At 40.2% G+C, this 20,339-nt stretch overlaps 1 protein-coding gene across 2 annotated transcripts in view; it reads left to right on the forward strand.

Annotated features, from left to right (window-relative positions):
* Positions 1–14,203, forward strand: part of hhip (hedgehog interacting protein) — a 51,920-nt gene extending 37,717 nt beyond the window's left edge. For both annotated transcript variants that reach the window (XM_088341773.1, XM_088341774.1), the window contains exons 12-13: positions 7,661–7,809; positions 12,379–14,203. In XM_088341773.1, coding sequence (XP_088197899.1) covers positions 7,661–7,809; positions 12,379–12,575 — 346 coding nt within the window. In that variant the 3' untranslated portion in view covers positions 12,576–14,203. The remainder of the gene's footprint in view (positions 1–7,660; positions 7,810–12,378) is intronic.
* The last annotated feature ends 6,136 nt before the right edge of the window (positions 14,204–20,339 follow it).

Genomic DNA, 20,339 nt, shown 5'->3' on the forward strand with positions numbered 1-20,339 from the left:
GTAAGCTCATTGTACATTGAACTCTGCTGATCTCATATCTTTCATCTTTGTATTAAAGATTTGTGCACCGAGCTTAATATTTATCACTGGAAGCCTTGATAGTATCCACTTAATGTGCTAAGAAGATTATACGGGAATTCCTGGGAAGTTTTAGGTCTATTTTGCCTAGCTTTATTGAGGAGCTGGCTGTCTTTTGTATGGTCACTGCTTATTTTTCAAGAATATTTACTGTGTATTGTAGCGGCCGCTATTCAGGCAGCTTTGTCGGAGCGAGGACCACAGCGGAGATGGTGAAAGATTTAAGACAGACAGGAAAATAAAAGGGCTTTTTTTTGTGTGTGTGTGTGTGTGTGTGTGTGTGTGTTTGGCAACACCATGCTGGGAGTTAGCATATCACACGCTCACACAGGCCCACAGATGTGCATGTTCGCATGTACCCGCCACCCACACAGTTTATATCTGTACACAGCAAACACACGAACTCAGATAAATACATACAGTACGTGTAAACAAGAAGCCGGAGACACTTGCCGATATGTGACTTGTGACTGTCAAACAAGAAAATTCCTGATTTATGCTTACCATGCTGTTTTTTTCCAACGTGAATTCTATACATATATGTTAAACCTCCTAAATATGTTCCTTTTAAAACCATTATGTAAGCACTCGCTGTACTCTAAAATGGACAAACAACAAAAACATATACAAAGCTATCTTATCTTAAACACCGTAGGCATGCTAACAAATTAGTGCATGTACAGTGGCGTGAGAAAGTATTTACCCCCTTCCTGAATTCTGTGTTTTTTTTTTCATTTACAAAGGTTTTAGATCCTCAAACCAATTTTAATATCACACAGATACAAACAACCCAATGATATACAAAATGCAGTTTTGAAATGTTGAAGGCACAAAAATCTGGCCCTATTTGAAAATGTGATTGCCCCCGAAACCTAATAGAGATTTGGGCCATCTTTGGCAGCGATCACAGGAATCAAATGTTTATGATATTTGGTAATGAGTCTTTCACAAAGCTGTGGAGAAATTTTGGCCTACTCTTTTTTAATTTTCTAGCATGAACTGCCCGTATGATTTTGGGGATCATCTTTATCATTCAGGTGTATGTGTTGGATGCTGTGCTGCTATGCTAGGGTAAATTTGGTAACATTAACTCATTCATTGCCATTGACTGCTGTAAACGTCCATGGCAATGAATAGGTTGATGTGATCGACTGCAATCAATGTCGATGGAAATGTATTGGTTAACAACTAATACATGGATTTGCAAGGCTCCGGTGTTATCGGTCAATTGATGAGTTGGAAGTTGCGAATCTAGATACGTTACTAAACCTATGGTACTTTTATGCTCACATAAACACCAAATTTAGAACTATGAAATATTATACTGAAATAGGGGGTCAAATGATATGCGCATAAATCAATAAAAACACAAGATGGTGTAAGACAGGCAGAGCCACTTATGGTCATGCAGTGTCCTCTTGCTTCCCTCTTGTCCAAGCTCTCCTTCCTGTTCAGTCAATCAGCGCCGTCCCGATTGTGTTTGAGAGGGATTGCATCACACTTTATCGTGATTTAGTGCGTTTCATTGCCTTTTTGTTGTCATAATTGGTCCCAACCAAGTTATTCAGAGAAATGGAAAAGTGGAAAACAGTGACAACGATCGAGTCAAAGATGGAAATGATTGCAAAATATGAGAATGGTGTATGAGTGCCTGCCAAAGCTCTACTTAAAGCTACAGTAAATGGTTTATAATTGTTGGATTTTTATCTTTATTTACGGTTCATGGATTCTTTAATTGACTGGGTCTTTTGGGGAAAACCACTTCCTTTGGTGTCTTGGGCAAGTACAGCGTGCCGGTGCACATCCCTCTCTAGGCAGGTATTTCTCCCCCACATGAAACAGATCGATACTGGTTTCAGTGTTTACAAGTAGCAGGAGAGGCCTTCTGATTTGGCACTTTTATCATCTGGTCGCCCTTATTGTCTGTGTAAAGTGTCTTCCCAGGTGGGACATTACTGATACAAGATTTTAACTTTTGTTCCAGAATTTTGAGTACCGATATATTAATCTTGATTATCAACACATATTATATAATTATCGTGATTAAGCGACACTTTTCCTTAATATTTGGGGGACACATTTTTTTCTAAGTGGCCATTTTAAGGCGGTTTTAGGGGGTCGGCTTATATGCAATGTCTGCTTGTATGCCAGTAAAGAGGGTAAGTCATTTGATCCTTTTTTGAGTTATTTATCTCTGACAATCGACACATTTTATTTACATTTCTACTGATTGCAGACGGTTTCAACTTGGGTAATACTTTATGGATTTGTATAATAGATATGGTTTTAACATTTTTTTTCAATCTTGAAATATTTCAAGATGCCACCATTGTGGTTGGATGGTTTACTTCCAAAGACCTTTAATAAATCCATGTAGCAACTTTTTCTTTGCTTATCGAAAAAATCTCAACTCTTGGATCCCTGCAAATTCTAACACAATTCAAAAGAGGGGTTAAAAAATACAGTTACCCAAACAGAGGCTGGCAAAATAAACCTCATGGGGACATTTGAAGAAACCATCCTTGCACTAAGCCTCCTCTCTGATATTTATGTGCATTGGGCAAAAACCAGATGCACCCACTAAAAAATCAATGGCACTTATTACTCTCATAGTTCCATTCGCATTTTAAGTGACCGACTTAGGTGCAACTATCTGATGGGCGAGCGCTTTGTGTCTCCCACCCCTCCCAAAGTTGCAAAATTCCCACAGTGGCTGTTGACCCAGCTGCCTTTGTCAAGTGGCGCTACCAGCAGGTGCTGTTTTCACAGCCACCCTGGCAGACGCACGCACTGTTTAGTTGCGCCGCTGACCCCTTGCCTGCCATTAACAGTGTTCGCCGCATACACACACCCTTGCCTCCTACAATCCTCTTGGGACTCTTGCAGGTTTTTCCCCCTTCATTCATTCTCTTTACTCAAACAGCCAAAATAGGGATGCTGATGGAAGCGATCAAATGTCATGATGAGTGTAGCCGCCATACTTGAAAGTAGACGTACAAGTATTGAGAAAACTATGGATAATTTTGCTTATTTTAAGGTTCTTTTATTCTATTAGAGTAACAATGTAAAATATCTTAAACTTACAAAATTGAAATGAGTAAAATAGTCAGCCAACGGGGTAAGATTTTAATTTTTGCTGTTTACAGTCATGCTATTGCACTATTTTTTTATTGCACAACAGCGGTACGGCGGCATTAGCTCAGGAGGTAGAGCGCTTGTCTTGGGATCAAGAGATCGTAGGTTCGATTCCCGGCTCCTCCGTGTTATATGTCGAAGTGTCCTTGGGCAAGACACTGAATCCCTAATGCCCCCAATAAGCAGGTCGGCGCCTTGCATGGCTGCATGGCCGCTATTGGTGTGTGAGTGTGTGTGTGAATGGGTAAGTGTAAAGCGCTTTGGGAGGTCTTCATTGACTTGAAAAGCGCTATAGAAATGCAGACCATTTACCATTTGCCATTTGTACGATTGTTCTCAAGCACTTAGTGGTTTCAGCACTCAAGCACTTATTTAGGCCAGTCTCCAAGCACGACCTTGTAAATAATTTTTCCTTATTTATCCTAGCATTCTTTTATCTCATTATTCCGAATTTATCCTGGACTGCCATGTCTAATCTCGTTGTAAACAATGACAATAATGGCAGTATAATTCGAACACACTTGAAAAATACAAATCTTGCCCCATTTCTTACCCCATTGGCTAACAATTTTGCTTATTTCAACTATTTTTTTTCTCATCAGATTTTTGTCTTGTCTTTTGAAGAAAACTAGACAAAAATATGTAACATTGTCTTAGCCAGGTAGATTGTTTTCCTCGTTAGAAGAAAAAAAAATCTACCACATTTGGTAAAAATATATATACCTTCTTAGAATAAGCAAAATGATCATATTATGGCCTCCATCTTTAGGAAAGAATATCTATCACGCTTAAGAAAAACATCATTAAGATGAAAATTATTATCCATAATTATTTTGTTTAATTAAGTATTCAAAAAGCTTTAAACCAAACAAATTATACTTGAATAGGTAAGTATTTCCCCAGATTTGGTGTTTTTTCTGTGTAATTAATGTTTTTTTGTTTAAATCAAGTCAAGTCATTTTTATTTGTATAGCCCATAATCACAAGATGTCTCAAAGGGGTGTACACACCACAGACTACCATTACACCATCCCCTGATATATAACCCACATGTCAGCAAGGGAATAACTCAAAAACCTCAATATGAGGAAAATGAAGAATCCTTGAGAAGGGGCCGCACATGAGATAATCCCTCTTCCAGGATGACCAGGCTGCAATCAATGTTGCAAGGCCATCAACAGACGATACACAGACATCATCAAGATGAAGTATAGGTAACCAGGGCTTTCTCAGTTGAGCGATTAGCCCTAAATCTTGACTGCATAAAGTCCAAAAGATTATTCTCAGACATAAAGCCATTCATCTGCTCTGTGACAACTTTTTAAAGTATTTTAGAAAGAAACGGTAGGTTTGACATTGGGACGCATTTACTGTTTGGTCTTGCATCCCATCTCCGGGCTTCCTTCCCCCTGCCGAGTGACCGTTTCTTCTGATTGATGACGTCTGTTCTCGTGAACTAACCGACGTCAGCTCTCAGGCCTCCGGCCGGGTTCACGATTCCTACACCGAGAGTCCGGTTACCATTCCCGGGCTCTCGCATTGTGTTGGGATTTTCTTTAGTGTTTGTTTCGTCACCGAGTCTCTGTTGCCAGGACATATTTGAACTTGATTCCACACTTTGCGTATCAGTTCAAGATTTGTGGCGTGTGATATGGAAGGATTATTTACAACCCCTTCGCTGGTTTACCCCAACGCTTGCTGAGATTTTGCATATGTGGTGGATCTGGTTTTTATCTAGTTTTATTCCTCAATTTGGATTTTATAATCCAGAACACAAGTGACAGTTTTTAGAAACGTTGCCAGAATATAACCTGGAGTGGAATCTAAGACATAAACGATGACCCCTAGGGTGAGCTTTGAGCAAATGTGTTGAATTACAACAAAAGTCAGGGCCAATAAACAAGTTTTGTTTTTGCGCTCTTCCTTGATTATTGTATGATGTCGTGTTTTCCCTCCGCTACGATTCAGAATGCGTTTGCACAAATTCTTTTACAGAAAAAAAATACTGAGTTCAAGGTAAGGATGAGGCCAACCCTTACTCCACTGGTCAAACATCATAAATTTGACTTCTTTTGGCACAGAACATCAACTGGTTGGAAGAAAATGGACCTTTGCCCTTATACATCAAAAGATTCAAAGAAACACTTGAGCTGCAAGCTACACATACCATAAATTCCATAGTGATAGGTAAAACCGTTGAAGGGGACTGTTTTTTAGAACTTCAGTTCTGCTGTTTTTACATTGTACAGTTGTTCACTCTAAAAATAGTTAAATTAGTTCACAAGTCGATCAAGCCATCCCGGGGTCAATTTGACCCATATTCCTGTTTTAGATATATATAGATAAATACTTTATTCATCCCCGTAGGGAAAGTCACATTTCCAGCAGTATCCTCATGTTAAAATATAAAATAAAATAAGAGATATAGAATTAAAAAAAAACAATATAACATGGAAAATAGAATACATTTAAATAATGTTCCAAAAAAGAGACACTGTAGTAAAAATAAAACTATGCAAATGTGAGGTTAGGGTTTAATACTGGCTTTTACTCCCCACAAACGAATAAAAAAATCTGTACTTTACTTAAGTTAGAATGAAACTCCCAAATGTATTCTGGTAAAACAAATCATAATATAAAACAGAAAAATACATTATGTCAATTTATCTTGAACCATCAAAGCAAAACTGAGTAATATATGTTAAAATTGTCACGTCCAGAACAAAGGATAGACACAATCGTGTAACGTTTCTCACAAGTTTATTGAGATAGAGAGAGGAAGGGCTGCGCCCATGATCCGGTGTTCGCAAGTTGCTCTCGCACCTGTATTGTGATCCGAATACGGAAGTGGATCTTCCGTAGCAAGCGATGGCAGGGAAAAACAGGCCGGTAGCCGGGACAGGGAGAGCAAAAACGTGGTCAGGGTCGGAAACGAGTCATAAGCCAGGACAGGAGATTAGACGTAATCGGGATAAAAAATGGGTCGTAAGCCGGGACGGGAGAGCAGACTTGGTCGGGATCAAAACAGGTCGTAGCCGGAGACAAACGGGAGCAAAAACGGGACAGGTGGGCGTCAGGGTCGAAAAAGGCTTGCCATGTATAAACAGAGGTTCGCAGACGGACTGACAAATGGGAATTGACAGGACTGTGTTTAAATGGGGAGAGGGAGCCAATCAGAGCAGCGGTTGGTGCCAAATGAGAGGGCACAGGTGATTCACATCGGTAATCATGACAAAAATAACCTTAACATTGGGTCGTTTGGTTTAACTCTTCTAAAATCCGATTGCTTTTTTACCAAAGAAATGATACCTACAGTACATAAAAAATGTTGGAATGTTGTTTCAACCTTCGATAATGTTTTATTTTATAACGACCTAAAATGTAGCTGATATTTCAAAAGAACAATTTCTCATTTCATTGACGTGCAGTGATGTTCAATTTTGGTGAGGCAGTCAGATTAACAAATAAATGAGCCTATCATTAATCTAAAAAATGATTTGATTGGCTGAGCAAGAAACCAATATATACATTTTAGCATAGGAAAAAAAGGATTACCGTATCTTAACTTATAAATGAAGCCTATACTCTGCTCCTTTTGAATAAGATTATAAATAGATGGCTAATGGACAATTATGAAAAAACGTTAATGCAATAACAAAAAAAAAATGATTGAATGGCTTGAATTTCAGTTAGCTTGCAAATACTCTGACTTAAGCGACGCGGAAGAAGAAGCGGCATATCGTCAACCCCCTAATTTTGGGGAAGTTGTTTACCTGTAAATGTGACACAGATGATGAAGATTTCATTGGTTTTAGTGATTTGGAATGAAATTGATAGTTTAATAAAATCATTAGCATGTTCTTAAATGCTAGAGCAGGGGTGTCAAACTCTTTACCTGGGGGCCACATGCTAGGGGAAAAACGGTTTGAGAGAGAAAGAGAGAGTAAAAAAGATAGAAAGAACAAGGGAGACAGTGTAAAAGGGAGAGAGGTAGAGAGAAAAAAGGAGAAAGAGTCAGAGAAAGAGAGAGAGCACAATGGACATTGAAAGGGAGAAAAAGGAGAGAGAAAGGAAAAGCCTGAAAACAAAAAAGAGAGGAAGATCAAAAAATGAGGGATGAGAAAGAGAGAAGAGGTAGCATGATAAAAATAGAGAGAAAGAAAGCTAGAAATAGAGAAAGTGCACATATTTAGCCTGTTGTTTTCTAATTTATTTAAGTTTTGAATTGCCTTTCGAGATGAGGTTGGATTTTATCAAAAACATTTCCCCCCAAAATGCGACTTATACTCCAGTGCGACTTCAATACATTTTTGGCTTCTTATCCATTTTTGGCTGGTGCTGTTTATAATCCGGTTTATAATCATTTTATAGCCCGGACAATACGGTCATCTGTCCTTGAGACTCCCGCACATGCCCTAAGAGCCTCTGCTTCCCCCTTTTTCTGCAGGCCCCTGACCCCCAAGGAGTGCCAGCGCCAGGTGGAGCCCCCCGAGCTGCTGATGACAGCTTGTTCCCGACACTGCAAGAACGGACACTGCACTCCCACCGGAAAATGCTGCTGCAGCCCTGGCTGGGAAGGGCCTTTGTGTCGCATCGGTGAGCCTTATTTTCTTCAAATCGGTTCTAAAAGTTCGGATCTGCCGACATTTTTATTTTTTTAGTACTTTTGAGCAAAACAGATTAGTCTGATTATCTGCGGCCTTGAAATCCAGTACGGCGAGAGTTCCTGACCTATCATTTTCAATGTGGAAACTCAGGCAGCCCCTATCCCATACTGAATGTACAGTATGCTATCATTCCGCCCAACTACTCCAACCAGATTTAGAGCTCACTTTAGCATGATAGAAGTCAGTGATGAGGCAGTTAGTTGTTATTTTTTTGTCCTGGCCAGGCTTATATAAACACTTATCAAACAAACTTGCTCCTTTGTTATGAAGAAAAGCAGAAAGAAGAACTCTCAAGTTATTAACAGTTCATAATGGGCTTCAAGTGCTAAGTCAGCACCTGATTTGATCCAATTGAGCATTAGTATCACTCACTGGATATGTTTGCATCCATCATCCAATTGGAAACTGACAATTGCCAGTATTACAATTATGTGAAGCCATGTTGCCAACGGTTGGTTTATTCTTCTCATTTTCCAATTACCCGTGCATGTATATGCAGTCGAGTAATTGGTTTAGTTTGTGCGCAAGCGCACTTTCCCTAATCTGGGATATTCTATGGCACAAAGCACTGTGGGACTTGTAGTACAGAGATGAGTGATACATGTAAACTCCAGTTTACTCGCTTAAAATGACTCATGTGTATTGGTTGACTTCTCCGGGACTTTCACGTTTTATTTTAAACCCTCCTATTGGAAATGCTACAGTCCATTTATAGAGGATGCCACCGTTGTATCCATCCATATATAATGTAAGTCTTTTCTCTTGGCAATCCTCATACAAACACAATGTGAACATACTGAAGCAATGCAGCTCACTTTTGGAGCATGGAAGAAACAAGCAAGGTACTTTGCTGTCATTGTAGAGTTAAATCAATGAAATGTCCCTTTCTTCACTGTCTAAAGTATAAAGCGGAAACAACATCTATTTGCGTAATGACGTTTCTCTCTCTTTGCCAAAACTCTCACAAACATATGCAGCAGGCGTCAGGAACCTTTTTAACCCAAAGAGCCAAATCCACTTCACCGACAAAAACTGATTCTTCAGCACGTTTTATTTCACTGTGCAACATTTGATGATTTGGTAAAATTTATGAAATAATAATAATGCCAAAACCTGTGTAAATATAACTCAATATAAATATACCACTTTAAATTTGTCTGCCTCACGCAGTTACTTAAGAGTGTTGACGCTCATTATGACCGTCATTTTTGTCCTTAATAATGGTTTCAAAACGCGGTGCAACCAAAGTTATTTTAAAAAATGTCCCAAATTACTGCAAACACTTATTTACCTTCGGCGCAGACAGCACTGGGCAAGAAAGACCATAAAGTGCGTGCATAGCTCCACCCATACCTATTGCTCACCCAATTAAATTGCTCTGGGTGCTTTGCTGGTGTGTCTGGGTGTTTGCAGTGTTTTCTGTGGGTTTTTATAATAAAGTGTCCCAACAGTGAACATACGTTGTACAGCCAAAACCGGGTCTGCTGGTGTGACACCATGACTGTAAATTGTAGTTAAGAGTATGCACTGTATATATAATGGACCAAACAATTTGCAGTCTCACCGAAGCTTCGGCTTCATATCCACTAAAATATGGTTGGCACATTCCATACTGGGAACAAAATATTAAAAAATTGCATGAGCCCCAATTTGTCTCCGAGCCAGACGTACTCGTGAAAAGAGCCATATCTGGCTCGCAAGCAATAGGTTACGACCACTGGTATACAGGGTTATCCCTTTGTCTCTAGGCATTTAAACAATTCATTCGGATTGCTCCAAAAATCCAGTATTCTATTTCAAATTGGATTATTGCCTGCATGTAAATGTAGTCAGTGTCACCATGGATGAAATCCAGCATCTGGTCATGTTATTAGGATCCAGACTTCAGTTCGTTTAACTGCTAAAGATTTGCAACCTAGTAATAAAATTTTACTATGTCCTGACTAATACTTTGTCTCTGGAAAAGCAGGCATCATAAATACAGCAGGATTTTTTTTTTTGCTACGTTATTTGTGTACAAACGTGAGAATCGTGTCCCTGCTGTAATATTCATAGAGCAGAATATGTATGGTAAGTATGGTACACCTAAATGGACAAAAAGGCTCAATACTATACAGAAGCTGTTTAAAGTAGTCCCATTCTTTAAAAATCTTCATTATGACTTCTCCAACCTAGTGTAACCACTGGGGCAGCAACTGACGACTATTTCGATAGACTATTGAAACGGTTAGCTGAATATTCAGATTATTATTCATTCTTTCTTAAATTTAGCATGACGTTGATAAATAGAAATCATTGGGTTAAACAGACTGTTGACAACAAGGTCGATATAGAGATGCTTTTCGGCGGATTTTTTTATTTTTTTATCTGTCGGCATTATCGTGCGTTTTAGCGTAAATACTTTACACAGTTCGATTCATTAGACTCTCTTGGATGGAAGGAGGCTATGGTTGCAAGGCGACGTCTTTGGTGAGCTACCCTGGCTTTATAAGTTTCGGGTATTTGTTTTAGACTAATTGTTATGTTTCTGTTATTACATCTATAAACGCTCAGCATATCTTGAATCCCAAGAATTGAAGCTCTCCAATGATATGTTGCATGACATATTTTAGTGACTGGTGGCATCGTACAGACACATATTTGCTTCTCAACAGTCTGACAGAACTGTTGAGGGTTTAAGGCAACCACCTCTGGCAATCGGTAGAGACTAAACAGAACAAATATGATGTGCATTTTGTGAAGAACATTCAGTGGTCAACTTCAATGTCTGTAACAAAAGAACTTAGACAGTTTGATATCAAATGGGTTTGACCACTGCCGTTTGTCGTTTTTAACGTTTGGACTGCATGAATTTGAATTTTAAATACATTTGTCAGGGACAGTCTGGCATAACCCTTATGCTCTCTTTGATAGCCAAATGTACGTGTATGAAATGTACAACGCATGTCTTTAAATCCATATTGGTTTGAATGTTACTTGAATCTCACCGAGGCGAGTCAGACTCCATTTCGTTCCACTGTCCGACTGCTTTAAATGTTCCTGCATCACAGAGTTGCTGCCATGATACACAAGATCTTGCTTTGCAAACTTTGAAATGAGTCTTTTTATTTTTTGTATCCAGGCTAAAATTAGCCCAAAATTTGATATTGACGCTGTCATTACTGCTCGAGACAATGATGTTACTGCGCATGAGCGACTCTCAACAGAGATTATGTTCATGTAAAATGCCTCAATCTGTTAAAAAGACGTGTCTGGCGACAATCGTCGAAAATGTGATCCATTCTCGACTACCGTAAATTTCGGACTATAAGCCGCTACTTTTTTCCCAAACCTTCAACCCTGCGGCTTATTCAGTGATGCGGCCAATTCATGTAATTTCTCTAACAGCCGCCAGCGGCGCTCGAGTACAAAAGGTAAGATTTAGACCGGTGGAATATATGCGCCCAGGAAGACTGCAACTTCTTAGCTTGTGCACAAATTATATTAGCGTAGACATATCCTCATCATGCAAATTGCAAAAAGAAAGGCACATGACGTAGCTTTCAAGCTAAAAGCAAACGCGCAGTCCGATGAAGGAGGAAACAGAGCTACTGCACGTAAACTTCACTTTGCAAGCGTGTTGCTAGCGTGTTTTTGATTAAGGGAGCGTGGGACAAAGTCGTCTTTCCGATACTGGGGAAAACGACTTTGATGGCGTCAATTATAAGGGGGAAGATGAGGACGGTTTATCTTGGTTTCTACAAGTATTATGGTCATGGGATAGAACCTGGAGTTTACGAGCGTGTTCATAGTAGCGTTTTGCTACCCTTCACAGGCACGGTTTGGGATGAAAGTTATAATATTATAAATAAAGTTTTGAAAACTCTCTCGGTGTACCGTCTTTCTTTGTAAATATGTGTAACCGATGTATAATATGTATTTGCACCTGTATATTTTTGTAATGTATTTTTTGAGACACTTATTCTGATATGTTTTGCGAATTAAAAAAGAGGGGCAGAGCAAACGCGGGCTGACGGGAAGTGGGGTAAAGGTGAGTGGGACCTCTTGTCGCGGCGGACAATAGTGGATATATATTTTTCCCACCCTTACCTTTGGAAATATAGACTTCTCTTCCTTGGATTAGTTTCAACGGGTACCCGGACTCTGCAGGTCTGCATCAAACCTTAAGCACAGGTATCATTTTCTGTTCATTTTGCCGGCTGTGGTTTTTGGACTGTGTACTTTATATTTAGTTACAATCGCGGAACTCAAAGCCGGGTTTGGGCTAATTTTGTGATTGTGTTACATGTTGTAATGTGGGCGCATGCGGCTTATATACAGGTGCGGCTTGTGTAAGTACAAAATCGGTTTTCCTCTTAAAATGTGGTGGTTGCGGCTTATAATCAGGTGCGCTCTATAGTCCGGAATTTATGGTATTTCGATGATAGATTGTTTGACAACAACGTCGACTAATTGTTGCAGCCCTAGTAACCTCCTTCCTATTTTCTCCTCAATCCAGCCAAATGCGAGCCAGGCTGTCGCAACGGAGGCGTGTGCATGGAGCCCAACAAGTGCCTGTGCAAAAGCGGCTACTCGGGAGACCATTGCGAGCAGAGCGAGCGGGGCATGCCCAACGACCAGGAGAAGGACGGCCTCATCGACCACATCATCGATATGACCTCCTACCTCCTGGACCTGACCGGCTACATCGTATAGAAGGACTACAAAGAGGCACACTCGCGCGTGCCCTACACGATCTACCTAGCGCCACTTGCTAACGAGGTCTCCTTTTATTGTCTGACCCACCTCCATACATCAGGGAGAGCATGTCAGTCACAGCTGCCTTTCATTGACATCACCAGACTTTACGGTTCCTCACTGGACGATAAGCTACTTGCTCCCCCAAAGCACCAGACGAAGACTTTCCTGCTCCTCTCTGGGACAAACCGAAAGAAAAATAACAAGCACCACGGAGCCACTTTTTATTTTGACGTGACGTCGTCATGACTTTTGTACACAAGACTGCATTTGTAACTGTTGGGACGTTTTTAACGCGAAGAAAAACGCTGTGACTCCATCCCCTGCTCAAGTTTTTAAAAACTTACTGCTAGCCCATTTCACACGGTGACCCAGCAAAAAAGGGCGGAGTCCGAGCTGTAACCAAGCAGGATTTTCTCAATGACTGTTTAACATTTCACAACAATAATTAGATGACGTGTGTGGCCCGGCCAAAGCAGAAACCAGCGGACTTTTTTTTTTTTTTTTTGCCTTATAGTTTCAAACAGAACTTAGCAAAGGCAGTATTTGTCAGAGAGTGGCATTTTCTCTTAACACAACATGCAATTTTCAGTTACATTACCAAGCTGAGTATTTTTTTTTGTTAAATTGGAACCGCCAGCTTATTAAAGTATTTGTCTTTTATGCAGAAGGAACATTTTCACCGATATCCAATTCAAACTATTTAAGTTTCAGTGTACCCGACATCAACAAATGCTTGTCCGGTCGTAAAACGTACACACCAGTGTTGCGGGTCATCAGGTTTCGGTCGATACTACCTCCAAAGTTGAAAAACTATTTTTGAAAAATGACATATACCCCCGCCAACCCAAGCGTTGTAATAGAGGACTTCCAAACTACAAAAGGGAAGGAGAAGAGGGTGGTCCTGAATGCCAATGTATTTTCAACTATTGAGCTTACGCGTTAGTACTTAGGTGGTAAAAATATAAAAAGGAAAAAAAAAAAGCATAGCATCATTATTATTATTATCATAGAGGGGGTTTATTTTTCTAAGTGTAATAATATATGGGAGAGATCAGTGTTTATAAAAATACATTTTACAATACATTTTGTTCTTATTTGGTGTATTGCAACGTGCTTTTTGAATGCCCCACCCATAAGAATCTACTATAGAAATCTCTGTTTTTGCTCAAATGCTGTCACTCCGTTTTTTCTTTCTTCTGGTAATCCGATGACTTGGAGGATGTGCTTAGCTGGTCAAAAACAAGTCCACAAAGGAATTTTTATGCTGTAAAATGAAAATATCAATATTTTGGGGGTTGTGTTTTTCTTTTTTGTGTTAGCACTTAATGTGAACGTTGTTGCATTGTAGCTGCTGAGACGGCATGGTGTGAATAGAATAACCATTTTCATTATTTAAGTAGTTACACAAAAAAGAGATAATTATTTAAGTATGTCATTGTACTGTATGTTTGCATTTTTTTTCTTTTCTTTTTTTTTAAATCCGGTTTTGTATTATTCGTGTACTGTAAATACAACTTAGGGATGATAACGTTCTCTCTCTTCAGAAATATCAATATTTCTATTAAAATTTATAGCATGTCTTATGTTTTGGTGTTCCGTGTTTTACTTCAAACAGGAAAGAAGGAGAACTGTGTTTATTACCGATAAAAGTGATGTGCGTTGAGTTTCTTGTCTTATCAGGCACAGTCATATTTACAAAATCGAAGTACGTCTTATTTATCTTTGGATTGCTTTGCAAAAAAGCAATATATAATATGTAGCATCGAAAAAAATGATGCTATTTGATGCTCCTTTTGAATAAAAGCATCAAAAGATAGGTAATCATCATCTGTAGCTGCAGAGTGAGGCATGTAATTCCCTTGCCTCATGGCAGAGGGCGATAGTGAGACCAAGGATTCAGCTTGGGCGCACACTTCAACCTGAAACAATGGAGTTTGTGATGGTATTAGTAGTTAAGTGTAGAGTGATGCCCTTCAAGTACTTGTCTGAAGAGGAAATCACGTTGCAAGTGAGAATGACACGCTTCCGTGAATTGCTGATGTCATAAAGTCGCTTTAAGACAAGCGGCAATCACCGCCTTGCCCTCTTTCCCCGGACACCAGAACTGCAAGTGCTGAAAACCGTCTCTAAGAAACTCATGCCACGTTTGCTGAAAACCAACTAAAAAAACGAGTCCTCTTCCCACGTGCCTCACTTGACCTAAGTATACCAAAGCAACTCCTTTTTCTCTCCCTATGAGATAATAGCTCCGACTGACCCCAAACGCCCAAAGTAACTATGTCTCTCCCTCTCTCTCAAGTTTCTTGTGCACAACAGAAAAAAAACATAACTGCCGATATGATTCTGGGGTCAAACGCGACAAACACGCCATTGAAAATTTCTGCTAATATCGATCAATAGCTATTTTAAATTTTCACAATATACCCACCACTTTTTCAAACACTCCAAAAAACATTTCCAATTCCGTCTCGTTAAAATGTCTGATTATTGACTGTAGTTCGTACAAATCTGGTTGTGTGCATGTGTTTTTGTTTTGGGTGAATTAGTAATTCATCGTCAAATCGATGAACTGCCTATTAATGAATAAAAGTGTAGCGCTTTCAAAATTATTGAGATTTGTTATTTTTGTCGCCCTCTTCTGGTAATCTGAGGTAGCAGCAATCGACATGCAGAAATCCTAAACTATTTCGTTTTAAAAACAAGATGTTAACTATATTTAAGATTAATAATCCTCCTTCACATTTACTTCTTGTGAAGGAAAACAAGCTGGAAAATCATTGGGTTAAACAGCCTGTTAAACAATTATTTTGCGCTACCTGTTTCAGAATGCTGAGTTGATGAGGATGAAGTCAGGTATCACATTACTATATCTTCAATTCACCTCTGTGTATTTCCTGTCTGCTTTAATCAGCTAGGAATCAAAACTGCACAGGAATGGCCGGAGTATTATGAGGAGATATATGAAAGAACACATACACATTAGGAAAAATGTCCATGCAACGAGAAAACAAATACTAGATGGCTTAACTTGCTGTTATGCTATCAGTTTTTTTTATTGTTTGGAAATAAGCTATGCACCAAATCAAAATCTTTGGTCTCACTATCGCCCTCTGCCATGAGGCCAGCAAAGTGCGTGCCTCAATCTGCAGACACTCAGCACAGTGATAGGTTACATACTAATTGTGTGTTAATGATATTCACAGTGAAAATTCAGCGATTTAAACAAGAAAACGCACAAATTGTGAAGTTTAATTCGAAAGAACTTTAACACTGAATAAACAAAAACATTTCAAACATTTTCAATGGTTTAATTCCATGGTAACAGGTGAGGCACAGCTTCACCTGCCTCCCTTGTCCGCACGTCACTGAGGACAACCCATTTTTTATTTTATTTTTTAAATCAAAGAGGCAGATAAACATGGGAAAATGTGGGTGATCCTTTTCCACTTGACTTTTCTTTACACACATGCACACGATGTAGATATTAATTTCCTTCTGAAAATACCAATGAGGTTTTGGCTTGTTTAATGATAGCGAGCGCAGACCACCCACCTCACCGCCTCACACAAGCGTCGCAATATTGTGAGTAGTAATGAAACCCGGTTTCGTCTATCGGCATTCGCTACAAACTGTCGGTTTATACATCATATATCAGCTGGGAGAATCAAAACCTTTGGTTTTTGGAATCCCAGAGGAGATCCGGTGGTCTATCGCTTCCCAAACAGGACAGGGAATAAACACGGAGGAGGAGGAGGATTGTTTAGTAAACACTCGAACGTCGTATACACCATATATTTTGGGGGACGTTTTGACATTGATGCACGAAAAGGAATTCCTTTTATGAGAAAATGACTGCAGCGTGCCACGAGATCTTGTCTAGTGTGCTGTAGGAAATTCGCCAATTTTATGTTTGTGTCATTTTTCTATATACAGTGGAACCTCGGTTCTCGACCATATTCCGTTCCAGAACCCTGTTCGAAAACCGATTTGTTCGATCACCGAAATCATTTTTCCCATTAAAAATAATGTAAATCGTTTAATCCGTTCCAACACCCTGAATGTTTACCTTGAATGTTTAACGTAAACGTAAAGCTAACCCAGGCTAATCGTACGTGAACGTGTAAAAATAAAATCAGGTCGTTTACAAGTCATTTAGCACCCGGGTCTCCACAAGTGGTGAGCGGTTCATGGGAAAGGGGGCTCCGTTCCAACACCCTCAATGTTGGGCTACGTTCCGACACCCTGAATGTTTACCTGAATGTTCAACATAAACATAATGCATAATGCTAACCCAGGCTAATCGTACGTTCTCGTTATCGTAATCTTCCGCACGAAAGATTATGCTATCATGAACGTGTAAAAATAAAAAAGAGGATAAAGAAAAGAATTATGAATAGGATTTCTTACCTTTGTGGTGGTCAGCAGTAGCCATGCTGTATTCCCCAGCAAGATCAAACACTCGCACACCTCCTTCATATTTTGCTATTATTTCTTTCTTAAATGCAATAGTTGCACGCACTACTTTTCTTTTTTCACCTGTAGCAACTTTGCTGCTTGCACTGACTTTCTTCGGAGGCATAATTAGGGGCTAACACACTTCGTACACCTATATTAAAAGCGAAAGCAAAACGAAGCACGTCCGCACGCGATAACAGTTGGTCAGGAAAAGAGCGATCTACACCCGTACGCCGCTCAGCATCGCACCCTAGCGTACGCACTCACGCATTACCGGCGTCCGAACTCCGATTTTTTGACCGAACAGCGAAGCGAGAATTTCTCGAAATTTTTGGTCAGACTCCGATTTGTTCGAACTGAGAGGCGTTCGAAAACCGAGGTTCCACTTTATTTGCTTTCTTACAATGATCAGCCGAGCAACTGTAATATTCTTCCATATCAGTAGGTGGCAGCAGATTACTTCTGCATACTCACCAACACTACCGCTTTGCGTGTTATACCACAACTTTTATAACCGTTAAAAACGCTTACCGATTTTTCAAAAAAGACCTACAGTGTCAGAACCAGAACAGTCGGTGGACCCAGGCGTGTAACGTTTTCACACAAGCTTTATTTTACGGGAATGAGGCAGTCATGCGCGTAAACACAAACGCCAGGGATGTGGCGATCGCTGGGCGGAAGAAGTGAGACAGAGAAGTCAGAGGCAGAGGAGATCTAAACCGGACAGGACAGACGGGACTGATACCGTATACTGGAGCAAGATACCGGATGGGACAGATGGGATCGATACCGGAGCAAGATACCGAACAGGACGAGACACACGGGATCGATACTGGATACTGGAGAATGGAGCAAGATACCGAACAGGAGGCGACAGACGAGATCGATATCGGATACTGGAGACTGGAGCAAGATACCGGACAGGAGGAGACAGACAGGATCGATACCGGATACTGGAGACTGGAGTAAGATACCTAACAGGAGGAGACAGATGGGATCGATACCGAATACTGGAGACTGGAGTAAGATACCGAACAGGAGGAGACAGACGGGATCGATACCAAATACTGGAGACTGGAACAGGATACCGGACAGGACGAGACAGGCGGGATCGATACCGGATACTGGATACACGAGCAGGATATCGGACAGAGTCAAAATACACGTCTCGCAAGTGCAGAGGTGAAGGACTGACAAGAAGTGAATAAGAGCACTGAGTTTATATAGGAGGGAAGACAATCAGGCAACAAGCCGCAGCTGGCGCCAAACGGGCGGGGCTAAATGAGGGCAATGGGCAACTGTGACATGCAGTTTTTTCAATTTTCAACAAATGTATTTATATTTGAATCTATTGGTTTCTTTAGTTTGAAGCAGGAATATGTTTTGTGGATAAACGGCTCAAACTATCCGATTAGATAGATAGATAGATAGATAGATAGATAGATAGATAGATAGATAGATAGATAGATAGATAGATAGATAGATAGATAGATAGATAGATAGATAGACCCCGCGGATTTCTGTTTTGGTAAAAGTTTGGAACTAACGTTTCAAACAAGCAGATGTTGCTTGCTTGATTTTTTATGTTCTAGTAAGCGCGATAAAATCTACCGCTTTATATTATCATTAAGTTGGCATGTATGCTAATATTTTTTTCTTTTTATATACTTATTATCTGCTTATGGGGCAGCACAGCGGCTCAGTGGTTAGCGTGTGTGCGGCACAGTACTGAGGTAATGGGATAGAACCTGGAGTTTGCATGTTCTCCCCGTGCTTGCGTGGGTTTACTCCGGGCACTCCGGTTTACTCTAAACCACGTTCCAAAGACATGCATTTCAGGTCTAAATTGTCACTAGGTGTGAATGAGCAAGTGAGTTGTCTGTCTCTGTGTGCCCTGCGACCGGGTGGCAACCAGTTCAGGGTGTCCCCTGCCCACTGTCCGAAGATAGCTGGGATGGGCTCCAGCACTCCCGCGACCCTACTGAGGATGAGCAGTGCAGATAATGGATGGATGGATAATATAAGGTTGTTAAAAACAACATAAAACGGGAGCTTTAAATTAATACAAAAATTTTGGATGGACGGTGTTAGATTATTTAATGAAAAAGTGTTGAGAAACACTAATACATTAAAAAAAGAAAATAATGCAACAAAAAAACAAAAAAATTAAAATTTCTTATGATAATGTAGAAGTTTAATGATTTTTTGCATTTAATTTATCGCTGTGGTTTTACCTTTTCGTCACACGAACGATTCTGCCTTGGTTTGCTTGCTCGGACCTCAATACTGACTCTTGTCCATGGAGTGATGCAATTAAAGCATCCTGCTGAGGCTCAATCTGTCACTTGAGGGACATGTCGCCAAAATTTGGACCACAGCTAAAGAGTGACGGGGCTGGAAATTATTTGAAATTACCCACAAAAAAACATTATAAATATTTAATGCTTGACTTTTTGGGGTAATTGAAGTTAAAATTAATTAAAGGAAAGCATATTCTATAGATGTTTTTTTAGAATAAAAAAAACTACGACTACTACTATTATGTACATTCATTCATTATCTGCACCGCTTATCCTCAGTAGGGTCGCGGGGTGCTGGAGCCCATCCCAGCTATCTTCCCGCAGTGGGCAGGGGACACCCTGAACTGGTCGCAGGACACACAGAGACACACCAACTCACTCGCTCATCTGCACCGGAGTGCCCGGAGTAAACCCACACAAGCACTGGGACAACATGCAAACTCCGCAGAGGAAGGTTTGATCTCATGACCTCAGAACTGTAACCACTCATCCACCGTGCTGCCCTTTTATGTATATTTTTTGTATATTTTTTAAATGATCAATTCACGATTCACATATCTCTTTCCCACCTAGGTGGTCAGGGTACCACTTCTTGTGGTGTGTCTTGGGAAAGTTCAACATGGCGGCGCCTATGCCTCTCCAGGCCGTTTGAAACTGATAGGACTGATTTCCATGGAAACCATTAGCAGGAGAGCCTCCTGATCTGACTAAAATACAGCACCTTCATCTTCTAGGCACCGTTGTTATCTGTGTAAAGCGCCCTGCTGCTCTTCAGAGTGTGACAATACTGATATCAGATCCTAAATCACTGGGGATTTTTTTTTTCTTCGACAAATACGAAGGCAAAAAAGCTCAATTCTGTTCCAATATTTTGACTAGGCCTGTTTTATTCAAATTCACATTGTACGTGGCAGTGGCTCAGGAGGTAGAGCGTTTGTCTTGGGATCAAGAGATCGCAGTTCGA

Source organism: Urocampus carinirostris, chromosome 8 (genome assembly GCF_059441175.1).
Source record: "Urocampus carinirostris isolate Australia breed hairy pipefish chromosome 8, RoL_Ucar_1.0, whole genome shotgun sequence".
Lineage (NCBI taxonomy): Eukaryota > Metazoa > Chordata > Actinopteri > Syngnathiformes > Syngnathidae > Urocampus > Urocampus carinirostris.